This window comes from Alnus glutinosa, chromosome 1, assembly GCF_958979055.1.
Source record: "Alnus glutinosa chromosome 1, dhAlnGlut1.1, whole genome shotgun sequence".
NCBI lineage: Eukaryota > Viridiplantae > Streptophyta > Magnoliopsida > Fagales > Betulaceae > Alnus > Alnus glutinosa.
The window spans coordinates 17,761,473-17,779,530 of NC_084886.1; the positions used below are offsets into that span (position 1 = coordinate 17,761,473).

The 18,058-nt window shown below is 33.6% G+C and overlaps 1 protein-coding gene across 1 annotated transcript; it reads left to right on the top strand.

Annotated features, from left to right (window-relative positions):
* Positions 1 to 12,287: 12,287 nt before the first annotated feature.
* Positions 12,288 to 17,479, top strand: LOC133875657 (stearoyl-[acyl-carrier-protein] 9-desaturase, chloroplastic-like). The gene is made up of 4 exons (XM_062313859.1): positions 12,288 to 12,467; positions 14,292 to 14,378; positions 15,982 to 16,604; positions 16,793 to 17,479. Exons 3-4 carry the CDS (start codon positions 16,026 to 16,028, stop codon positions 17,351 to 17,353), a joined length of 1,140 nt encoding a protein of 379 aa, XP_062169843.1. The 5' UTR covers positions 12,288 to 12,467; positions 14,292 to 14,378; positions 15,982 to 16,025; the 3' UTR covers positions 17,354 to 17,479.
* The last annotated feature ends 579 nt before the right edge of the window (positions 17,480 to 18,058 follow it).

Sequence of the window (18,058 nt, forward strand, 5' to 3'; positions counted from 1 at the left end):
AAATTGGTTTGACGGAAATGTTTACGGTTGACTTTAACGGCCGTTTTTCATAATTAATTAAGGGCATTTAGCATTTATAAGCTATTATATATGGAAACTGATGGATTTACAACACCATCACAACAATTACACAACAGCCCCTCACATGGAGTGGGGCCCAGTGTGTGGGGTCCACCCCTATGTGAGGAGATGTTATACAATTGTTGTACCGGTGAAGTGTAGGAATCAAATCTAATTATATATATAAACAACATTTATAAGCTACGTACAAGAAATTCAACTGTCTGCATACAACTAGGCAAGTTTCATAACTACATGTAACATGTGAACTATACATATCAGGATTCTCGATGGACAATTATTTATTTAAATTTGAAAAAATTTAAATAGGTAATTATAAGAGACTATTTATAGGATCCACCTAACCAAATAAGTAGTTGGACAATCCAGTTTTTATTTAGTTAGGTGGTCCCATAAGTGGTCACTTACAATTGAAATATGATATATTATTACTCTAAGACACAACTCCCAACCACCTTTGTCAATGTGATAACTTTTTCTTTTACTTTTTTTTTTCTTTTTTTTTTTAGAGAAAAAAACCCTAAAGCTAGTTAGAGGACTACTTTGCCATATGGGCAAGGTGGTCAAGAGTTGTATCTTGAAGTGGCAAAAGATCATATTTCCTTATAATTACCAGTCCGAATTCTCTCAAATCCAAACAAATAATTGTATAGGATCCTAATCCAAAATATGCTGCCATCCTTGTCCCCCTCTTTACGTTATTGGTAGCTTTTGCCCGGAGGGGGAGGGTAGGGGAACAATTTTTTTTATTTATTTTTTTTTTTTTTGTGTTATTCCTCTTGGGAATTTCAGTTGTGAAAGGTTACTTTTGAATGTTTATTGGATGAGTTTGAGAAATTGGTGGTATGGAAAAACGATTAAAAATTGTTTATTGGATGGAGTAATGATAGGCAGGGGACAATTTACCGTCCCCTGCCTGAGGAAAGGGCCTTTTGTCTTTTTGTCTTTTAACATATATATTTTTTTCATTTAAAAAAAAAAAATCAATTTTTGAAAAGTTGAAAACCAGTCTCCTTTCATTCTATACCCATTTTCCCCCCAAATCTTTCCCTCCCTCTCTCCATCTCCTCTCTTAAACCTCACAGTGAGCCCGCCATCGTTGACCACTCCCGAGCCCGCTGCCGTCGACCACTCACGAGCCCGCCATTGTGCATTCTCCATCTCTGGCCCAAATCCAACCATTGTGCGTTCTCCATCTCCATCTCCGGCCGTCTTCCATCGAGTGACCGCTGAACGAGGTCCCCCAGTTCCGACGATCATTTTCAGCCTAGATCTCCCCCATTTCTGGCATCGGTACCGATCTCCCCCATTTTTTGTTTTTTTTTTAGATGTTTTCGGATCTACCTTTTTTAGTTGTTTGCTATGATTTGTGGTTTTTTGCTATTGAGTTTCTGGTTATAAAATGCCTTCTTACATGTTTCTTTATTCTAGCATGCTATCAATCCGTCTTCAAACAATGATTTTTGCATCACTCAAAACAGATTTTGAATCAAGACCAAGGAAATTAAGTATTGATGATACTGAGTTGATAGGGACAAACTATAAGGAAGGTTTCTTTTGGGGGGTGGGGGTTTATCGTTGTCTATTTGATGGGGAAGTGTGAGAAAGTAGAGGGAAGGTTTTCGATCTCTGATTGTTTGGGAGTATGATAAAATGTCTTCTTGGTTAGTGGGGCCGTGTTGGATAGATAACATTATGTTTTGGCGTGGTTCTTGTTGGAATTTTTTTTCTTATTTGTTGGTGTGCATAAGTAGCACAAAATTTGGGTGCACTAGTTTGGATATTGGAATTTAATATTTTTGCTCTTTTCGTGAGTTTTCTCTGCAATCAAATAGTGGGTTGTGATTATTTTGGTTGCGGAGGAAGGTTGAAAATAAAAGAAAGTTGGCTTGCAATTTTGGATCATTATGTGTAGACTCAAAAAAGTTCAAACTCAAATTAGAGACAGGGTATATGGAGATGTTTTTGGTTAGTTAATATGAGTTTTCTTTTTGGAATTTTGAAACACTAATGACGTATTTCTAAGTTGCTCTTTCGCTATGTTTCTATTTCTTGATTTTATCTGCAATAAAAAATATGGGTCTTGTTGATTGGTTGAGTTTTTTTTCTTGGCTCTGCCCTACGATACAATTTTTTCTTGGTGCATTATAGGCTTGTTCCCTTGATACAAAAAGAAATCCTGATATTTTTATTTTATGTTTTGCATTAACTAGTCCTACTACTATTTAGAATTTTGAATATTTTGCTTTTGGGGGATAAAGCAATTAATTCACCTTAAATTGAGAATTGATATATGTTCATCTGCTACAATTGTTTTGTGTACTTCTTTAAGTGTTGTTTATCATCGCCCTTTTCATTTCCTTATGGCTAGCGAGTAAATAACCACAAGTGGAAGATCATAACCAAACCCTAATAGCTCCGTGGTAGTCAAAAGGGTTCTTGAATATATAAGATTTTGGGGGTTTTTATGTTAATTCACTACAAAAAATTTGTTTTTTAGCCACGTGAATGTGGCACATCCACGTGGCTAACGGTTCACCACGCTCAATTAACCACGTGGGTCACACGTGGTTGATCAGGTTGTTGCTAAATACACATTTAGCCATGTGGCTTTTTATATACGTGGTTATTTAGCCACGCAACATTTAGCCACGTGCATGGCCATGTGGCTAAATGCTTTTTTTTTTTTAATTGAAAAAAAATAAAATATAGAAAAAGAAAAACAAGTATTTTTAGCCACTTGACCCTAACCCACGTCGGTAAAATCACTTTTTTTTTTCCTACCCAATATGGCAATATCGTATACGATATACGTATATATATATGTCATTGGATCTCCGGCGAGGGCCGGCGTATCCAGCGAGATCCGCGCCGGATCTTCATCCAACTCGTCGTCGACGACGACGTCATCGAGATATGGTGAGGGTTGGCGAGATTCGGAGTGGATTTTCCTTCCCCATTGACGTCCGGAGAGGATTTTAATTTTGTTCCCCAGCAACGAAAAAAAATCACCGGCATGAATTTTTCTTTCCCGGCGACGGAAAAAAAAAAAAAAAGCACCGGCCTCTTTTTCTCATCATCACCGACGACAAAAACGAGCTTCTTCGGGTGGTGGCAATCAAGTAAAAAAATTGTGAGTCAGACAGAGAGAGACGAGAGAGCTTAAATGAAATTTTCTGAGAAATAATGAGAGAGATCGACATGTGAGTTGAGAGAGAGAGAGTTCAGATCTTCAAAAAAGAAAATGGTGAGGCTTGCTCAATCTTCGCACGTCCATGTTGAGAGAGAGAGAGAGTGTTGAGAATTAAATTTTAATCTTTCTTGCACAGCTTTTTAAGAAAGCTTAAAATTTGAAAAGCTTAAAAAAGAGTTTTTTTAGCGACGCGCGTCCCTTCCCCCAAAAAGCACTAAATTTTTGAGTTTTTTAATTTTATATATATATATATATATATATATATATATATAGCCACGTGGTTTATTTTGCTACGTGGCCAATTGGCGATGTGGCAAATAAACCGCGTGGCTAAAATTTCAAATCATCTAAAAATTAAAAATAAAAAATAAAAAAAAATTAATTCCTCAATATATATATATTTTTTAGTCACGTGGCTAATTAGCAACGTGGTAAAAATACACGTGGCTAATTGGCAAAACCACTTGTTTTTTGTAGTGATTATTTGTCGATTAAATTTCTGACTACAGCAAGCTTTGAAAGTGATATGAAGTGGGATCAAGCTAAGCCTTGAGGTTTTCTCTTAAATTGGTATGATTAGGTAAGAGTTGTTTCAATGATGTCATATGTGGAATGCGTATACTGTTTAGAGGCAGGCTTCCAAAGGTTGTTTTATTCAGGTATAAAAAGGTTCATAGAAGGATTAGTTGAAAAAGAAAAAGAAAAATACACAGTATTTTACTTTCATTAACTTTTCATGCACCTTGGACTTTTGCTAATCTTTGAGGTGACTTCTCAACCTCTCTCATACAACGAGTATATAGAAATAAAAGAGTTTATTTGGCAATTACAGCTAATTATGCAGTTTGAACTAGGACATTGCTTTCTACGAAATGCTCGAGGTACTACGATTCATTTCAAATTTACGCCATATTTTTTTTTGGTAATAGATTACATGTTTATTTGATATTAACTAAAGTCTTGGGGTTGATTCGCCCCCTTCATTACTTTAATATCAAATTATTATATTTTTAACATGCGTTTTCTTGAAGTCCTTATTTTTATTTACTGACAGCTTTAATATATTTTATTTGTTGCAGTAGGATTTCCACAGGGGTTTGTGTTGCTCGTGCTTTACTCTGAGCCTTGTCCAGGTTGTGTTGTTCATATCTGAGTGGTTTATTCACTAATGAAAATGCTAAAAATACAACTAGTGCATGAATTATTCCCCTTAACTAGTTGCCTTGTTTAGGAGTATGAATAATTTGTCTCTTTAAATGCTAACCCTAGCTCTTGTCCCACAAGTTATTTAGTTTACAGTTTGGTAAATCATAGTAAAAGTTGTACTCATGTTATCTTCAGATTTTTGTTCATTGATATTTTCTTTTCATTATTTATATGGCTATTAGATATTCTCGATCATGTTGAAAATTTGGAATCAAAATACTTCTTTATGGGGTTTGATAAGACAATGGGAGGCCCAGGAGGGGATGGAGATTGGAGATGAAATATTAGAAAGAGGAATACAGTAGGGGTAGGGTCTTGTCTACATATATGAATAGGCTACCGATATTGTCATTACTTAGCTTGTCCACGCACACTACAAGAAATTTGCACATTAGCTGCCAACTTTTTAGCGGCGACACCAAAGTCGCCGCTAAAGATACCTCATTAGCAGTGACATCTAGAGGTCACCACTAATGAATGGTCTATAGCAACGACTTTTGTGTTGCCGCTAAAAAGCTGCCGCAAATATACAATTGATCATTAGCGGCGACTACTTGTCGCCGCTAATGATCCCTCATCAGCGGCGACCAATAAGGGTCGCCGCTAATGGTCTACTATTAGCGGCGATATCTAAGAGTCGCCGCTAATACTAGGTCAATAGCAGCGACAAAAAGTTGCTGCTGATGCCAGATCAATAGCGGCGGCATATAAAAGTCATTGTTATTGACCCTACAAAATTTAATTTTTTTAAAAAAAATATCATATTCATCAGCGGCGACATTAGATGTCGCCTCTAATAATTGGTCAATAGCGCGATAGTTGGGTTCGCTACCATTGACCCTACACAATAAAAAAAAATAATAATAAATAAATCATATGCATCAGCGGCGACATTAGATTTCGCCGCCGATGCTAGATCAATAGCGGCGACATCCAAAAGTCGCCGCTAACAATAGGTCAATAGCGGCGATATCTAATGTCGCCACTATTGATCCTACACAATAAAAAAAATAATAAATCATATTCATTAGCGGCGACATTTAAAGTCGCTGCTGATGTTAGATCAATAGCGGCGACATATAAAAGTCGTCGGTATTAACCCTACACAATAAAAAAAAATAAAATAAAATAAAATAAAAATTAAAAAAAAAAAAAGATATTTAATAAGATATTTAACCCTTTTTTTTTTAACTAGTTTGTTAATTTTTGGGAAAAGTATACATATCCTTCTCAAACTGCCACTCAATTATCAATGTACCCAAAAAAAAAAAACTACCAATTGTTTCAATGTCCCATCTCAAACTATTAAAAAATGTCAACGTCTCCCCTAAAATCAACAAAATGACAAAATTGCCCCTAAATTTTGTTAAATAAGACAAAAATGTCCTTATAAATTTAAAAAAAAAAAAAAAACAAAAAACAAAAACTAAAACTAAAAAATATAAAAATTATTTTTTAAGAAAAAAAAAAAAAGCAAACGAAAAAATAACTGAAAATTATAAGAACATTTTTTTCAAAAAAAAAAAACAAACGAAAAATAAAAAATAAAAACCAATTTTTTATTAAATTTATAAAGCGAATTTTATTTTATTTTTTTTTAAAAAAAAAAAGAAACGAAAAGAATAACTGAAATTTATTTTTTTTAAAAGAATAACTGAAATCTATCGATCCTATTGATCTATCATGATCGATCGGATGATCCATCAATCGTATGGATCTATCATGATCGATCAGATGATCTACCATAATTGATCGAATGATCTATCGATCATATTAATCTATTATGATTAATCAGATGATCTATTGATCCTATGGATCTATCATGATCGATCGGATGATCTATCGATCATATTGATCTATCATGATCGATCGGATCTTCTACCATGATTGATCGGATGATTTATCGATCCTATTGATCTATCATGACTGATTGGATGATCTATCGATCATATTGATCTATCATGATCGATCGGATGATCTACCATGATTGATCGGATGATCTATTGATCCTATTGATTTATCATGATCGATCAGATGATCTATCAATCCTATGGATCTATCATGATCGATCAGATGATCTATTGATCTTATTGATCTATCATGATCAATCGAATGATCTACTATAATTGATCGGATGATTTATCGATCATATTGATCTATCATGATTGACCAGATGATCTATCGATCCTATAGATCTATCATGATCGATCGAATGATCTATCGATCCTATTGATCTATCATGATCGATCAGATCTTCTACCATGATTGATCGGATGATTTATCGATTATATTGATTTATTATGATTTACCAGATGATTTATCAATCCTATGGATCTATCATGATTGATCGGATGATCGATCGATCCTATTAATCTATCTTGATCGATCGGATCTTCTACTATGATTGATCGGATGATTTATCGATCCTATTGATCTATCATGATCGATTGGATGATCTATCGTTCTTATTGATCTATCATGATCGATCGAATCTATCATGATTGGTCGGATGATCTATCGATCCTATTGATTGTGATAGAGTTTGATCGACCAGACTTGACATAGTGAAGGTTCGATCGAATGTCGCCACTATTGATCCTACACAATAAAAATAATAATAAATCATATTCATTAGCGGCGACATTTAAAGTCGCTGCTGATGTTAGATCAATAGCGGCGACTTTTATAAGTCGTCGGTATTAACCCTACACAATAAAAAAAATAAATAAATAAAAAATAAATAAATAAAAATAAAGAAAAAAAGAAGAAGAAGAAGATATTTAGTAAGATATTTAACCCCTTTTTTTTTTGAACTAGTTTGTTAATTTTTGGAAAAAGTATACATATCCTTCTCAAACTGCCACTCAATTACCAATGTACCCAAAAAAAAAAAACTACCAATTGTTTCAATGTCCCATCTCAAACTACTAAAAAATGTCAACATCTCCCCTAAGACCAACAAAAGGACAAAATTGCCCCTATATTTTGTTAAATAAGACAAAAATGTCCTTATAAATTTAAAAAAAAACAAAAAAAAAAAAAACTAAAAACTAAAACTAAAAAATTAAAAAATATAAAAATTATTATTATTATTATTATTTTTAAAAAAAAAATCATTTTTTTTTTAAAAAAAAAAGCAAACGAAAAAATAACTGAAAATTATAAGAACATTTTTTTTTTAAAAAAAAAAAACAAACGAAAAAGAAAAAATAAAAACCAATTTTTTATTAAATTTATAAAGCGAATTTTATTTTATTTTATTTTAAAAAAAGAAACGAAATGAATAACTGAAATTTATTTTTTTTAAAAGAATAACTGAAATCTATCGATCTTATTGATCTATCATGATCGATCGGATGATCCATCGATCGTATGGATCTATCATGATCGATCAGAGATGATCTACCATAATTGATCGAATGATCTATTGATCCTATAGATCTACCATAATTGATCAGATGATCTATTGATCCTATGGATCTATTATAATTGATCAGATGATCTACCATAATTGATCAGATGATCTATTGATCCTATGGATCTATCATGATCGATCGGATGATCTATCGATCATATTGATCTATCATAATCGATCGGATCTTCTACCATGATTGATCAGATCTTCTACCATGATTGATCGGATGATTTATCGATCCTATTGATCTATCATGATCGATTGGATGATCTACCATGATTGATCGGATGATCTATTGATCCTATTGATTTATCATGATCGATCAGATGATCTATCATGATCGATCGGATGATCTATTGATCTTATTGATCTATCATGATCAATCGGATGATCTACTATAATTGATCGGATGATTTATCGATCATATTGATTTATCATGATTGATCAGATGATATATCAATCCTATGGATCTATCATGATTGATCGGATGATCTATCGATCCTATTAATCTATCATGATCGATCGGATCTTCTACCATGATTGATCGAATGATTTATTGATCCTATTGATCTATCATGATCGATCGGATGATCTATCGTTCTTATTGATCTATCATGATCGATCGAATCTATCGATCCTATTGATCGTGATAGAGTTTGATCGACTAGACTTGACATAGTGAAGGTTCGATCGAATGTCCGATCAATCCTAGTGTAGTAAACTGATCGATTATGATAGAATAATATGATCGATAGACCATCTGATCAATCATAGTGCATTAATTAGTTCGATCAATCGTGATAGAGTGAGATCAATCATACTTGACATATATAAAACTAAATTGAAATTAAATTCTTTAATGACGTACGAATTTAGTTAATTAATAATATAATTATATTAAATAAAAATTATTTAGTAATGTGCCAAAATTGCCGAGTTATTTTTAAAAAACAAATTAAAAAAATTAAAGAAAAACAAAAAAAAAAAAAGAATTTTCTTTTCTTTTTTTTTTTAAAAAAAAAACAGAAAATTATGAACACAATTTTTGTTTAGAAAAAACAAAAAAAACGAAAAATAAAAAAGTAAAACCAGTTTTCTGTTATATTAAAAAAAGGAAAAAAAATTAAAAAAAAAAAACGAAAAAAAACCCTGTAAATTAAGAAAAAAAAACAATTATATATATATATATATATATATATATAATTAAGCATTTAAGGCTTAAGCCTTTTTGCAGGGGGTGTGCATATATATATAATTAAGCATGTAAGGCTTAAGCCTTTTGCAGGGGGTAGGGTGGGGTGTGTTGCGTGCATATATATATATATACTTTTGCAGGGGGGTGGGGTGGGGTGTGCTGCGTGCATATATATATATATATATATAATTAAGCATTTAAGGCTTAAGCCTTTTGCAGGGGCTGTGGGGTGGGGTGCGCACGCGGGACACGAACTCCCGCGCGCGCCACTTCCCAAAAGTTAAAAGAAGAGCCCTTTTTTTTTTTTTCTTTTTCTTTTTCAATCTGCTTATATATTCTGTATTTGCACGCTCTTCTTTCTCCAATCCTCCTGCTTCGTTCTTTACTTCTTTTCCTTCATATTTTTTTTTTTCCTTTCCTGAGAGGTCGAGAGAGGGAGATCAGAGAGGGAGAGGGAGACGTTTCTGGTGGGTCGGTTGCCGCTGGGAGGACGCTGACGCCGGCGATGTCGGAGAGGGATTTTTTCGACGTTTTTCTGGAGCCAAAACAGCGGTTGATGTGTAAGTCGCCGCTGTTGAGTTATCAATAGCGAAACTGTGTCGCCGCTATTGGTTAGACAATAGCGGCGACTCATGATTTTGGTTAATAAGCTATTTTGCGGCGGATAAAAAATGTTTTAGCGGTGACAAAAGTTGCCGCTGTTGAGTTATCAATAGCATCGAAATGTTTGCAGCGACCACATCAGCAGCGGCATGTCGCCGCTATTGAGCAATAGCGGCGACAAAAAGACTTTTAGCAGTGACTTTTTGTCGCCACTAATAGTCATTTTTTTGTAGTGGCATGCATATACTGTATAACTGTATTTTGCCTATTTTTTTTGCAACTCTGCAAAATAATAATAGTAAAAAAAAAATGTCAACGTCTCCCCCAAGACCAAAAAAAGGACAAAATTGCCCCTAAATTTTGTTAAATAAGATAAAAATGTCCTTATAAATTTTTTTAAAAAAAAAAACTAAAACAAAAACTAAAAAATTAAAAAATATAAAAATTATTAATTTTTTTTTTTTTTAAAAAAAAAAGCAAACGAAAAAATAACTGAAAATTATAAGAACATTTTTTTTTAAAAAAAAAAACAAACGAAAAAGAAAAAATAAAAACCAATTTTTTATTAAATTTATAAAGCGAATTTTATTTTATTTTATTTTATTTTAAAAAAAGAAACGAAAAGAATAACTGAAATTTATTTTTTTTAAAAGAATAACTGAAATCTATCGATCCTATTGATCTATCATGATCGATCGGATGATCTACCATAATTGATCGAATGATCTATTGATCCTATGGATCTACCATAATTGATCAGATGATCTATTGATCCTATGGATCTATCACAATTGATCAGATGATCTACCATAATTGATCAGATGATCTATTGATCCTATGGATCTATCATGATCGATCGGATGATCTATCGATCATATTGATCTATCATGATCGATCGGATCTTCTACCATGATTGATCAGATCTTCTACCATGATTGATCGGATGATTTATCGATCCTATTGATCTATCATGATCGATTGGATGATCTATCGATCCTATTGATCTATCATGATCGATCGGATGATCTATTATGATTGATCGGATTATCTATTGATCCTATTGATTTATCATGATCAATCAGATGATCTATCATGATTGATCGGATGATCTATCGATCCTATGGATCTATCATGATCGATCGGATGATCTATTGATCTTATTGATCTATCATGATCAATCGGATGATCTACTATAATTGATCGGATGATTTATCTATCATGATTGATCAAATGATTTATCCATCCTATGGATCTATCATGATCGATCGGATGATCTATCGATCCTATTGATCTATCATGATCGATCAGATCTTCTACCATGATTGATCGGATGATTTATCGATCATATTGATCTATCATGATTGTTCAGATGATATATCAATCCTATGGATCTATCATGATTGATCGGATGATCTATCGATCCTATTAATCTATCATGATCGATCGGATCTTCTACCATGATTGATCGGATGATTTATCGATCCTATTGATCTATCATGATCGATCGGATTATCTATCGTTCTTATTGATCTATCATGATTGATCGAATCTATCATGATTGATCGGATGATCTATCAATTCTATTGATCGTGATAGAGTTTGATCGACCAGACTTGACATAGTGAAGGTTCGATCGAATGTCCGATCAATCCTAGTGTAGTAGACTGATCGATTATGATAGAATAATATGATCGATAGACCATCTGATCAATCATAGTGCATTAATTAGTCCGATCAATCGTGATAGAGTGAGATCAATCATACTTGACATATATAAAACTAAATTGAAATTAAATTCTTTAGTGACGTACGAATTTAGTTAATTAATAATATAATTATATTAAATAAAAATTATTTAGTAATGTGCCAAAATTGCCGAGTTATTTTTAAAAAACAAATTAAAAAAATTAAAGAAAAACAAAAAAAAAAGAATTTTCTTTTCTTTTTTTTTTTTTTAAAAAAAGAGAAAATTATGAACACAATTTTTGTTTAGAAAAAACAAAACAAACGAAAAATAAAAAAGTAAAACCAGTTTTCTGTTATATTAAAAAAAGGAAAAAAAAATTAAAAAAAAAAATAACGAAAAAAAACCTGTAAATTAAGAAAAAAAAACAATTATATATATATATAATTAAGCATTTAAGGCTTAAGCCTTTTGCAGGGGGTGTGCATATATATATATATATATATATATATATATATATAATTAAGTATGTAAGGCTTAAGCCTTTTGCAGGGGGGTGGGGTGGGGTGTGCTGCGTGCATATATATATATATATATATATATATACTTTTGCAGGGGGGTGGGGTGTGCTGCGTGCGTGCGTGCGTGCATATATATATATATATATATATATATACTTTTGCAGGGGGTGGGGTGTGCTGCGTGCATATATATATATATATAATTAAGCATTTAAGGCTTAAGCCTTTTGCAGGGGGGTGGGGTGGGGTGCGCACGCGGGACACGAACTCCCGCGCGCCACTTCCCAAGAGTTAAAAGAAGAGCCCTTTTTTTTTTTTCTTTTTCTTTTTCAATCTGCTTATATATTCTGTATTTGCACGCTCTTCTTCCTCCAATCCTCCTGCTTTGTTCTTTACTTCTTTTCCTTCATATTTTTTTTTTCCTTTCCTGAGAGGTCAAGAGAGGGAGATCAGAGAGGGAGAGGGAGACGTTTCTGGTGGGTCGGTTGCCGCTGGGAGGACGCTGACGCCGGCGATGTCGGAGAGGGATTTTTTCGACGTTTTTCTGGAGCCCAAACAGCGGTTGATGTGTAAGTCGCCGCTGTTGAGTTATCAATAGTGGAACTGTGTCGCCACTATTGGTTAGACAATAGCGGCGACTCATGATTTTGGTTAATAAGCTATTTTGCAGCGGAGAAAAAATGTTTTAGCGGTGACAAAAGTTGCCGCTGTTGAGTTATCAATAGCATCGGAATGTTTGCAGCGACCACATCAGCAGCGGCATGTCGCCGCTATTGTGCAATAGCGGCGACAAAAAGACTTTTAGCAGTGACTTTTTGTCGCCATTAATAGTCATTTTTTTGTAGTGGCATGCATAAACTGTATAACTGTATTTTGCCTATTTTTTTTGCAACTCTGCAAAATAATAATAGTAAAAAAAAAATTAGATTAATTTCAGGTTTTCTCATATATAAATACAACTAATTATCTGCAAGAATGAACATCCAAAACCGAATACATAAACTGAATACTACTGCTTTATGTATTCAGTTTTCCATGTATCATTTTCGCTATTTTATGATTACACAGTTTAGAATTTGTTTCCATGTCTCATTTTCACTATTTGATGATTAAAACTCTTGCCATTGTTCATGAGAAAATGCAACAGACTTTTCCCGTTAGCAGATGAACATAGGCATTTCAGTGTTTCACTACAATCTCTTAGAGCATTTCTAATAGCCTCACTTAATTTTATTCACCAAAATAGTTAAAAATCACTTTTCTCTATTATGGTGAATCACTTTTTCAAAGCACTCCAACAACTTTACCATTTTGATTATTCATAATTGTCACTATTCCATTCAAATAATACTTTTTCAAATTTCTTTATTCTTTCTCTTTTTAATCTTTTTGAATGTTTGTCTTTTATAATAGTATTTTAATGGTTTGATGAGTTGATGAGTACTGTTCACTCACCAGAATTTTTTGGTCAAGTTGCTGAGGCTGCTTGGGAGAGTTTTTAAGGCTTTTAGCAAATTGACTCACAAAAATAGCTAAAAAATTGCTTTACTGAGTCTATTAGAAATGCTTTTATTCATTTCCAAGCTATCAGCTTTGGTTGCTTTCTCTCTCTCCTCTATATTATTTTTGTTGTTATTGCTAGTTGAAATTTGCTGTCTTTAGCTTACCTCTTATTGGGTTTACATTTTTTTTTTTTTTTCCTCATTTTGCTTTTTTTTTTTTTTTTTTTTTTTTTTTTTTTTTTTTTGAGTTGAATTTTGGTTTACTTTGTGCCGTTTGCGTTTGAGGTACTGGCTTTCTGTTATTTTTCCTAATTCTACCTTGAAGGCAACTAATTGCGATGTCTGAGAAGTGAGAAATATGATGATAATTTCAGTTAAAATTATCTGTATATACTGTATAGTCTGTATAAACTGGGTTATAATTTTAGGGCTCTTTACTCTTTTGAGTTTTCTTTACGTAGAATGTGGGCCTTTGTATTTGTATATACTGATCTCACTGTTGTGCAATGTGGGATGGTGGTGTGTAGTGTTTGATGCTCAAGTCGTCCCATTTGCTGCTTTGCTTCTTTTAAGTCTCGGTAGACATTTAAGCAATGGTCCAAATTTCTGTCTCCAATTGATATTACAACAGTCAACATTCATGCTTATCTCTGAAAAATCAATGAAATCAAAAGCCCAACACCTACACTTTTATCCCTGTAACAATCAAAGACATGCATAATCGGCCTTTATGTGGTTCCAAAGCACTGAAATAAGCAAATCAATTCAAGCAAGTAAAGATGAATAAACACACACACACATACATATAAAAGGTTCACCCTAAGTTTGACCCGATGAATGTATGAACTTTAGGTACTCTTTTTTTCCTGAATCGGTATTATCGAAATGCAGGCACTTGGGGGATAATGTTCACCTGGTAGTCATCAAGAATGCAGGGCATGCTCACCTGGTAGTCAGCTGTAGGCCGGCCTGTAGCCTGTATGTACAGTACAAACACAACTATGCTACTCCAAATTCTCGGTTTCTATTTTATATATTTGGTTAAATATGTTCTGACTTTTAAATGGGTTTATCTTTTAGGCTTTGGATGCTGCAATATTGTTATAACTTGACTCTCATAATTGTTGTTATCGAGGGGTTTTGGGGGATCTTTTTAAGAGAAAGAGTCTACACTCAAATGTACCATTTTTCTTGAAACCTATAAATTATGCTTAGTTTATTTTACTAGTAGGTTATATTATTGTGTGTTTGTGATATCGTGAAAATTTGAAATTATAATTTTGAATCAAATGAGTATTTTGATGTAAAAAAATTATATAAATTCGTCTCCCCTAACCAAAAATCCTGATTCCGCTCCTGACGGTGATAGTTAAAATCGTTGCTAATGCCCAATTATTAGCGGTGACTTTGACTATCGCCGCAAATAATTGGGCTTTAGCAGTGACTTTCCGACAATCACTGCTAATGCGAACTTATTAGTGGCGACAATCGAAGTCGCTACAAATAATTGGGCATTAGCGGCGACTTGGCTAATAAGTTAGCATCTCCAATCATCATAAGCGACGATATTTATCGCCGCTGTTGGAACACTTTTAGCATCGACTTATTAGGGTTGTCGCTAATGATTATCAGAGTGGGATTATTAGCAACGACCTCATTAGCGACAACATAATTTCATTGCTAATAATCTAATTTTTTTGTAGTGAAAAAGATCAAATCAAATCAGAATTAAATGTAATCAAATAAGGGTTTGATTATAATCAATTACTATCAAATCGTACAAAATCATATATTTTCGTACCATATCCGATTACAATCATATAAAGAATATATTTTCTAACATGTAAAGAGCTTATAAAAGGGCTTAACGGGGGCATGTTTCGAAGTATATGAACGAGTTCCTACAAGCAAGAGAGTCAAGGTTTAGGTACATATGATATGATTGTAAGAAAAGTCTATGCTTTGATTTATTTAAGACTTTCTTGCATTAGTATATAGAATATATGTTTTCAAAGATTATTAGAGATTTTCTATTTATAGCTAGCTTGGGATAAAGATGATTAATTACGTAGCAGGTTCTTGTAGGAAGTGATCTGGGGATTTCATCGGCATATGCAAAATTTATGGTGAAATGATATTACATCTCTCATGGGTATATATGGTTGACTGAAAATAAAAATAAAAAATGTAGAGGATATTTATTATTATTTTAGTTGAAAAAGTGTTTTGATGTGATATAAATGTGAAAATTATTTTGAGTGTTTTGTATTTAGATTTGTTAGTAGCTTTTGTTTTTGTTTTGGTCTGTTTCTTTTTTTTGCTAAAAAGCAAGAAAGCTTACTCAAAAATCATTGTGGAACAAGACCTATAGAATGTTATTCATCCACCAAAAAAAAAAAAAATAAAAAAAAAAATAAAAAAAAAAATTTTTAGGCTTATCATAGCATTTTTTTTATTTTGAAATTGATTTGCTTCTAGAAATAGATGAATTTGAAGGAATATATTTTTGTCTATTTTTTATTTTTTTTTCTAGATGAATAATTTATTTAAAATTTAGAATTGACACTTCTATCTTTTTCAGTATTCAGTCGTTGTGGATATAAAGCAAAGATTAAAAAAGAAGGCATGGCTTTACAGCTCAACAACTTCGCCCTTCAATCCCTTGCTCTCCGACCGGCGAGAGCTCAGAGATCTCCCAAGTTTTCTATGACTTCCTCTCCGTACTCGGGCGGTGCTAGAGAAGTAAATGTTAATGTAGTCCGTCGCATGGCACCGGAAAAGACTGAAATCTTCAAATCCATGGAGGACTGGGTCAAAAGCGACATCTTAACTCTACTAAAACCTGTTGAGAAAGCTTGGCAACCACAAGACTTTTTGCCAAATCCTACCTCAGATGGTTTCTCTGAGCAAGTCAATGAACTCAGGGAGAGAACGAAGGACATTCCCGACGACTACTTTGTTGTCATAGTCGGCGATATGATCACGGAAGAAGCCCTTCCCACCTACCAAGCACTTATCAATGGCACCGAGATATTTCACGATGAAACGGGTAGCGATAACACACCTTGGGCAACATGGGCAAGGGGATGGAGCGCAGAAGAAAACAGGCATGGCGATCTCCTCAACAAATACCTCTACCTTTCCGGACGAGTGGATATGAAACAAATCGAGAAGACAACACATTATCTGATTGGGTCGGGAATGGTGAGATATATATGCAACAAATCCCTGCTTTTATGTCGGCGTTTTGATGCATGTGTGATGGAATTTCACATCCAATAAAAACAAATAATTAACATGAGAAATCAATATAATACAAACAAATAAACTTAAAGTTTTGAGTTAAAAATATATGAAAGCCTCATTTAAAGACATATATATTTTTGTCTTAGGATGCCGGCACCAGGACAAGTCCCTGCTTATTTACTATCTACACATCGTTTCAAGAAAGAGCAACATTTATCTCCCATGGTAACACAGCCAAGCTTGCCATGAAGCACGGGGACGAAAAGCTTGCCCAAATATGTGGCACAATTGCCGCCGACGAGAAGCGCCACGAAATTGCTTATACCAAAATAGCGGGGAAGCTTTTCGAGCTTGATCCAAATGAAACTGTCGTGGCCTTTGCCGACATGATGAGGAGGAAGATATTAATGCCAGCCCACTTGATGTACGACGGCCGCGATGAAAATCTTTTTGATAACTTTGCAAATGTTGCCTCTCGAATTGGCGTGTACACCGCCAGGGACTATGGAGGAATATTGGAACACTTGGTGGCGAAATGGAACGTGGAGAAACTGAGTGGACTCTCGAGTGAGGGGAGAGAAGCCCAGGATTATGTATGTGGATTAGCTCAGAGACTGAGAAGGCTAGAGGAAAGAGCTCTTGCTAGGGCTAAGAAAGCACCCACCGTTTCCTTCAGCTGGATTTCTAGTAGGGAGGTGAAGCCATAGATGCTTGCTACACCGTCACTATACCCGCAAGCAAATTGGAGGAGTCTGCAGTAAACCCAATATTCCCTTCTTTGTATTTTGTCATCTTACAGTCATGTTTACTTAATTGGTGTCCAGTTTCACAAACTACTTATAATTATCTTTTCCCTTTTTCTTTTTCCTCGATGTCTTTATACCTCAGACCTTAATTAACTAGAGAGCTTTGATTATTTTTTTTTTATTAATTTTTTATTATATATCATATTTTGAAACCTTAAATATTTAATTAACTGTAAATCTTAAGGGTATATATGGGTGATATTGCCAATTTTTAAAACATGGCGACCTAACATTATATTTTTTTTTTAAAAAAAAAAATGAAACATCAGTGATAAGTTAAGTTTCCCTATAATTTTTCTTGTGTAAACGTTATTAGCTTGTGTAATTTTTTTAGAGATGTTTTGTATATATCGACATGCAGCATAGTACTTTATAATTAGTCGTATATAGTTTGGTAGTTTAGACTGTTTATTAGTTTTCTTAGGTAATTTTTATTAGAGCACTAGTAAAAATTACATAAGAAAGCTAGGACACATATGACATACCAGAAAGCAAGCTCTAAATGCTTTCAAGAAAAACATTTTTTATTTTTTATTTTTTATTTTTGGAAAAAATGTCCTTGTGGCGGGTTACTGTGGGTAGCTGTAATGAAAAAGTGGCCCTTAT

Excerpts from the sequence above, each read along its gene's own strand:
- LOC133875657 (XM_062313859.1), top strand. The coding sequence starts at position 16,026 with ATGGCTTTACAGCTCAACAACTTCGCCCTTCAATCCCTTGCTCTCCGA. Across the intron at positions 16,605-16,792 it reads ATCTGATTGGGTCGGGAATG|GATGCCGGCACCAGGACAAG; the intron begins GTGAGATATATA and ends TTTTTGTCTTAG.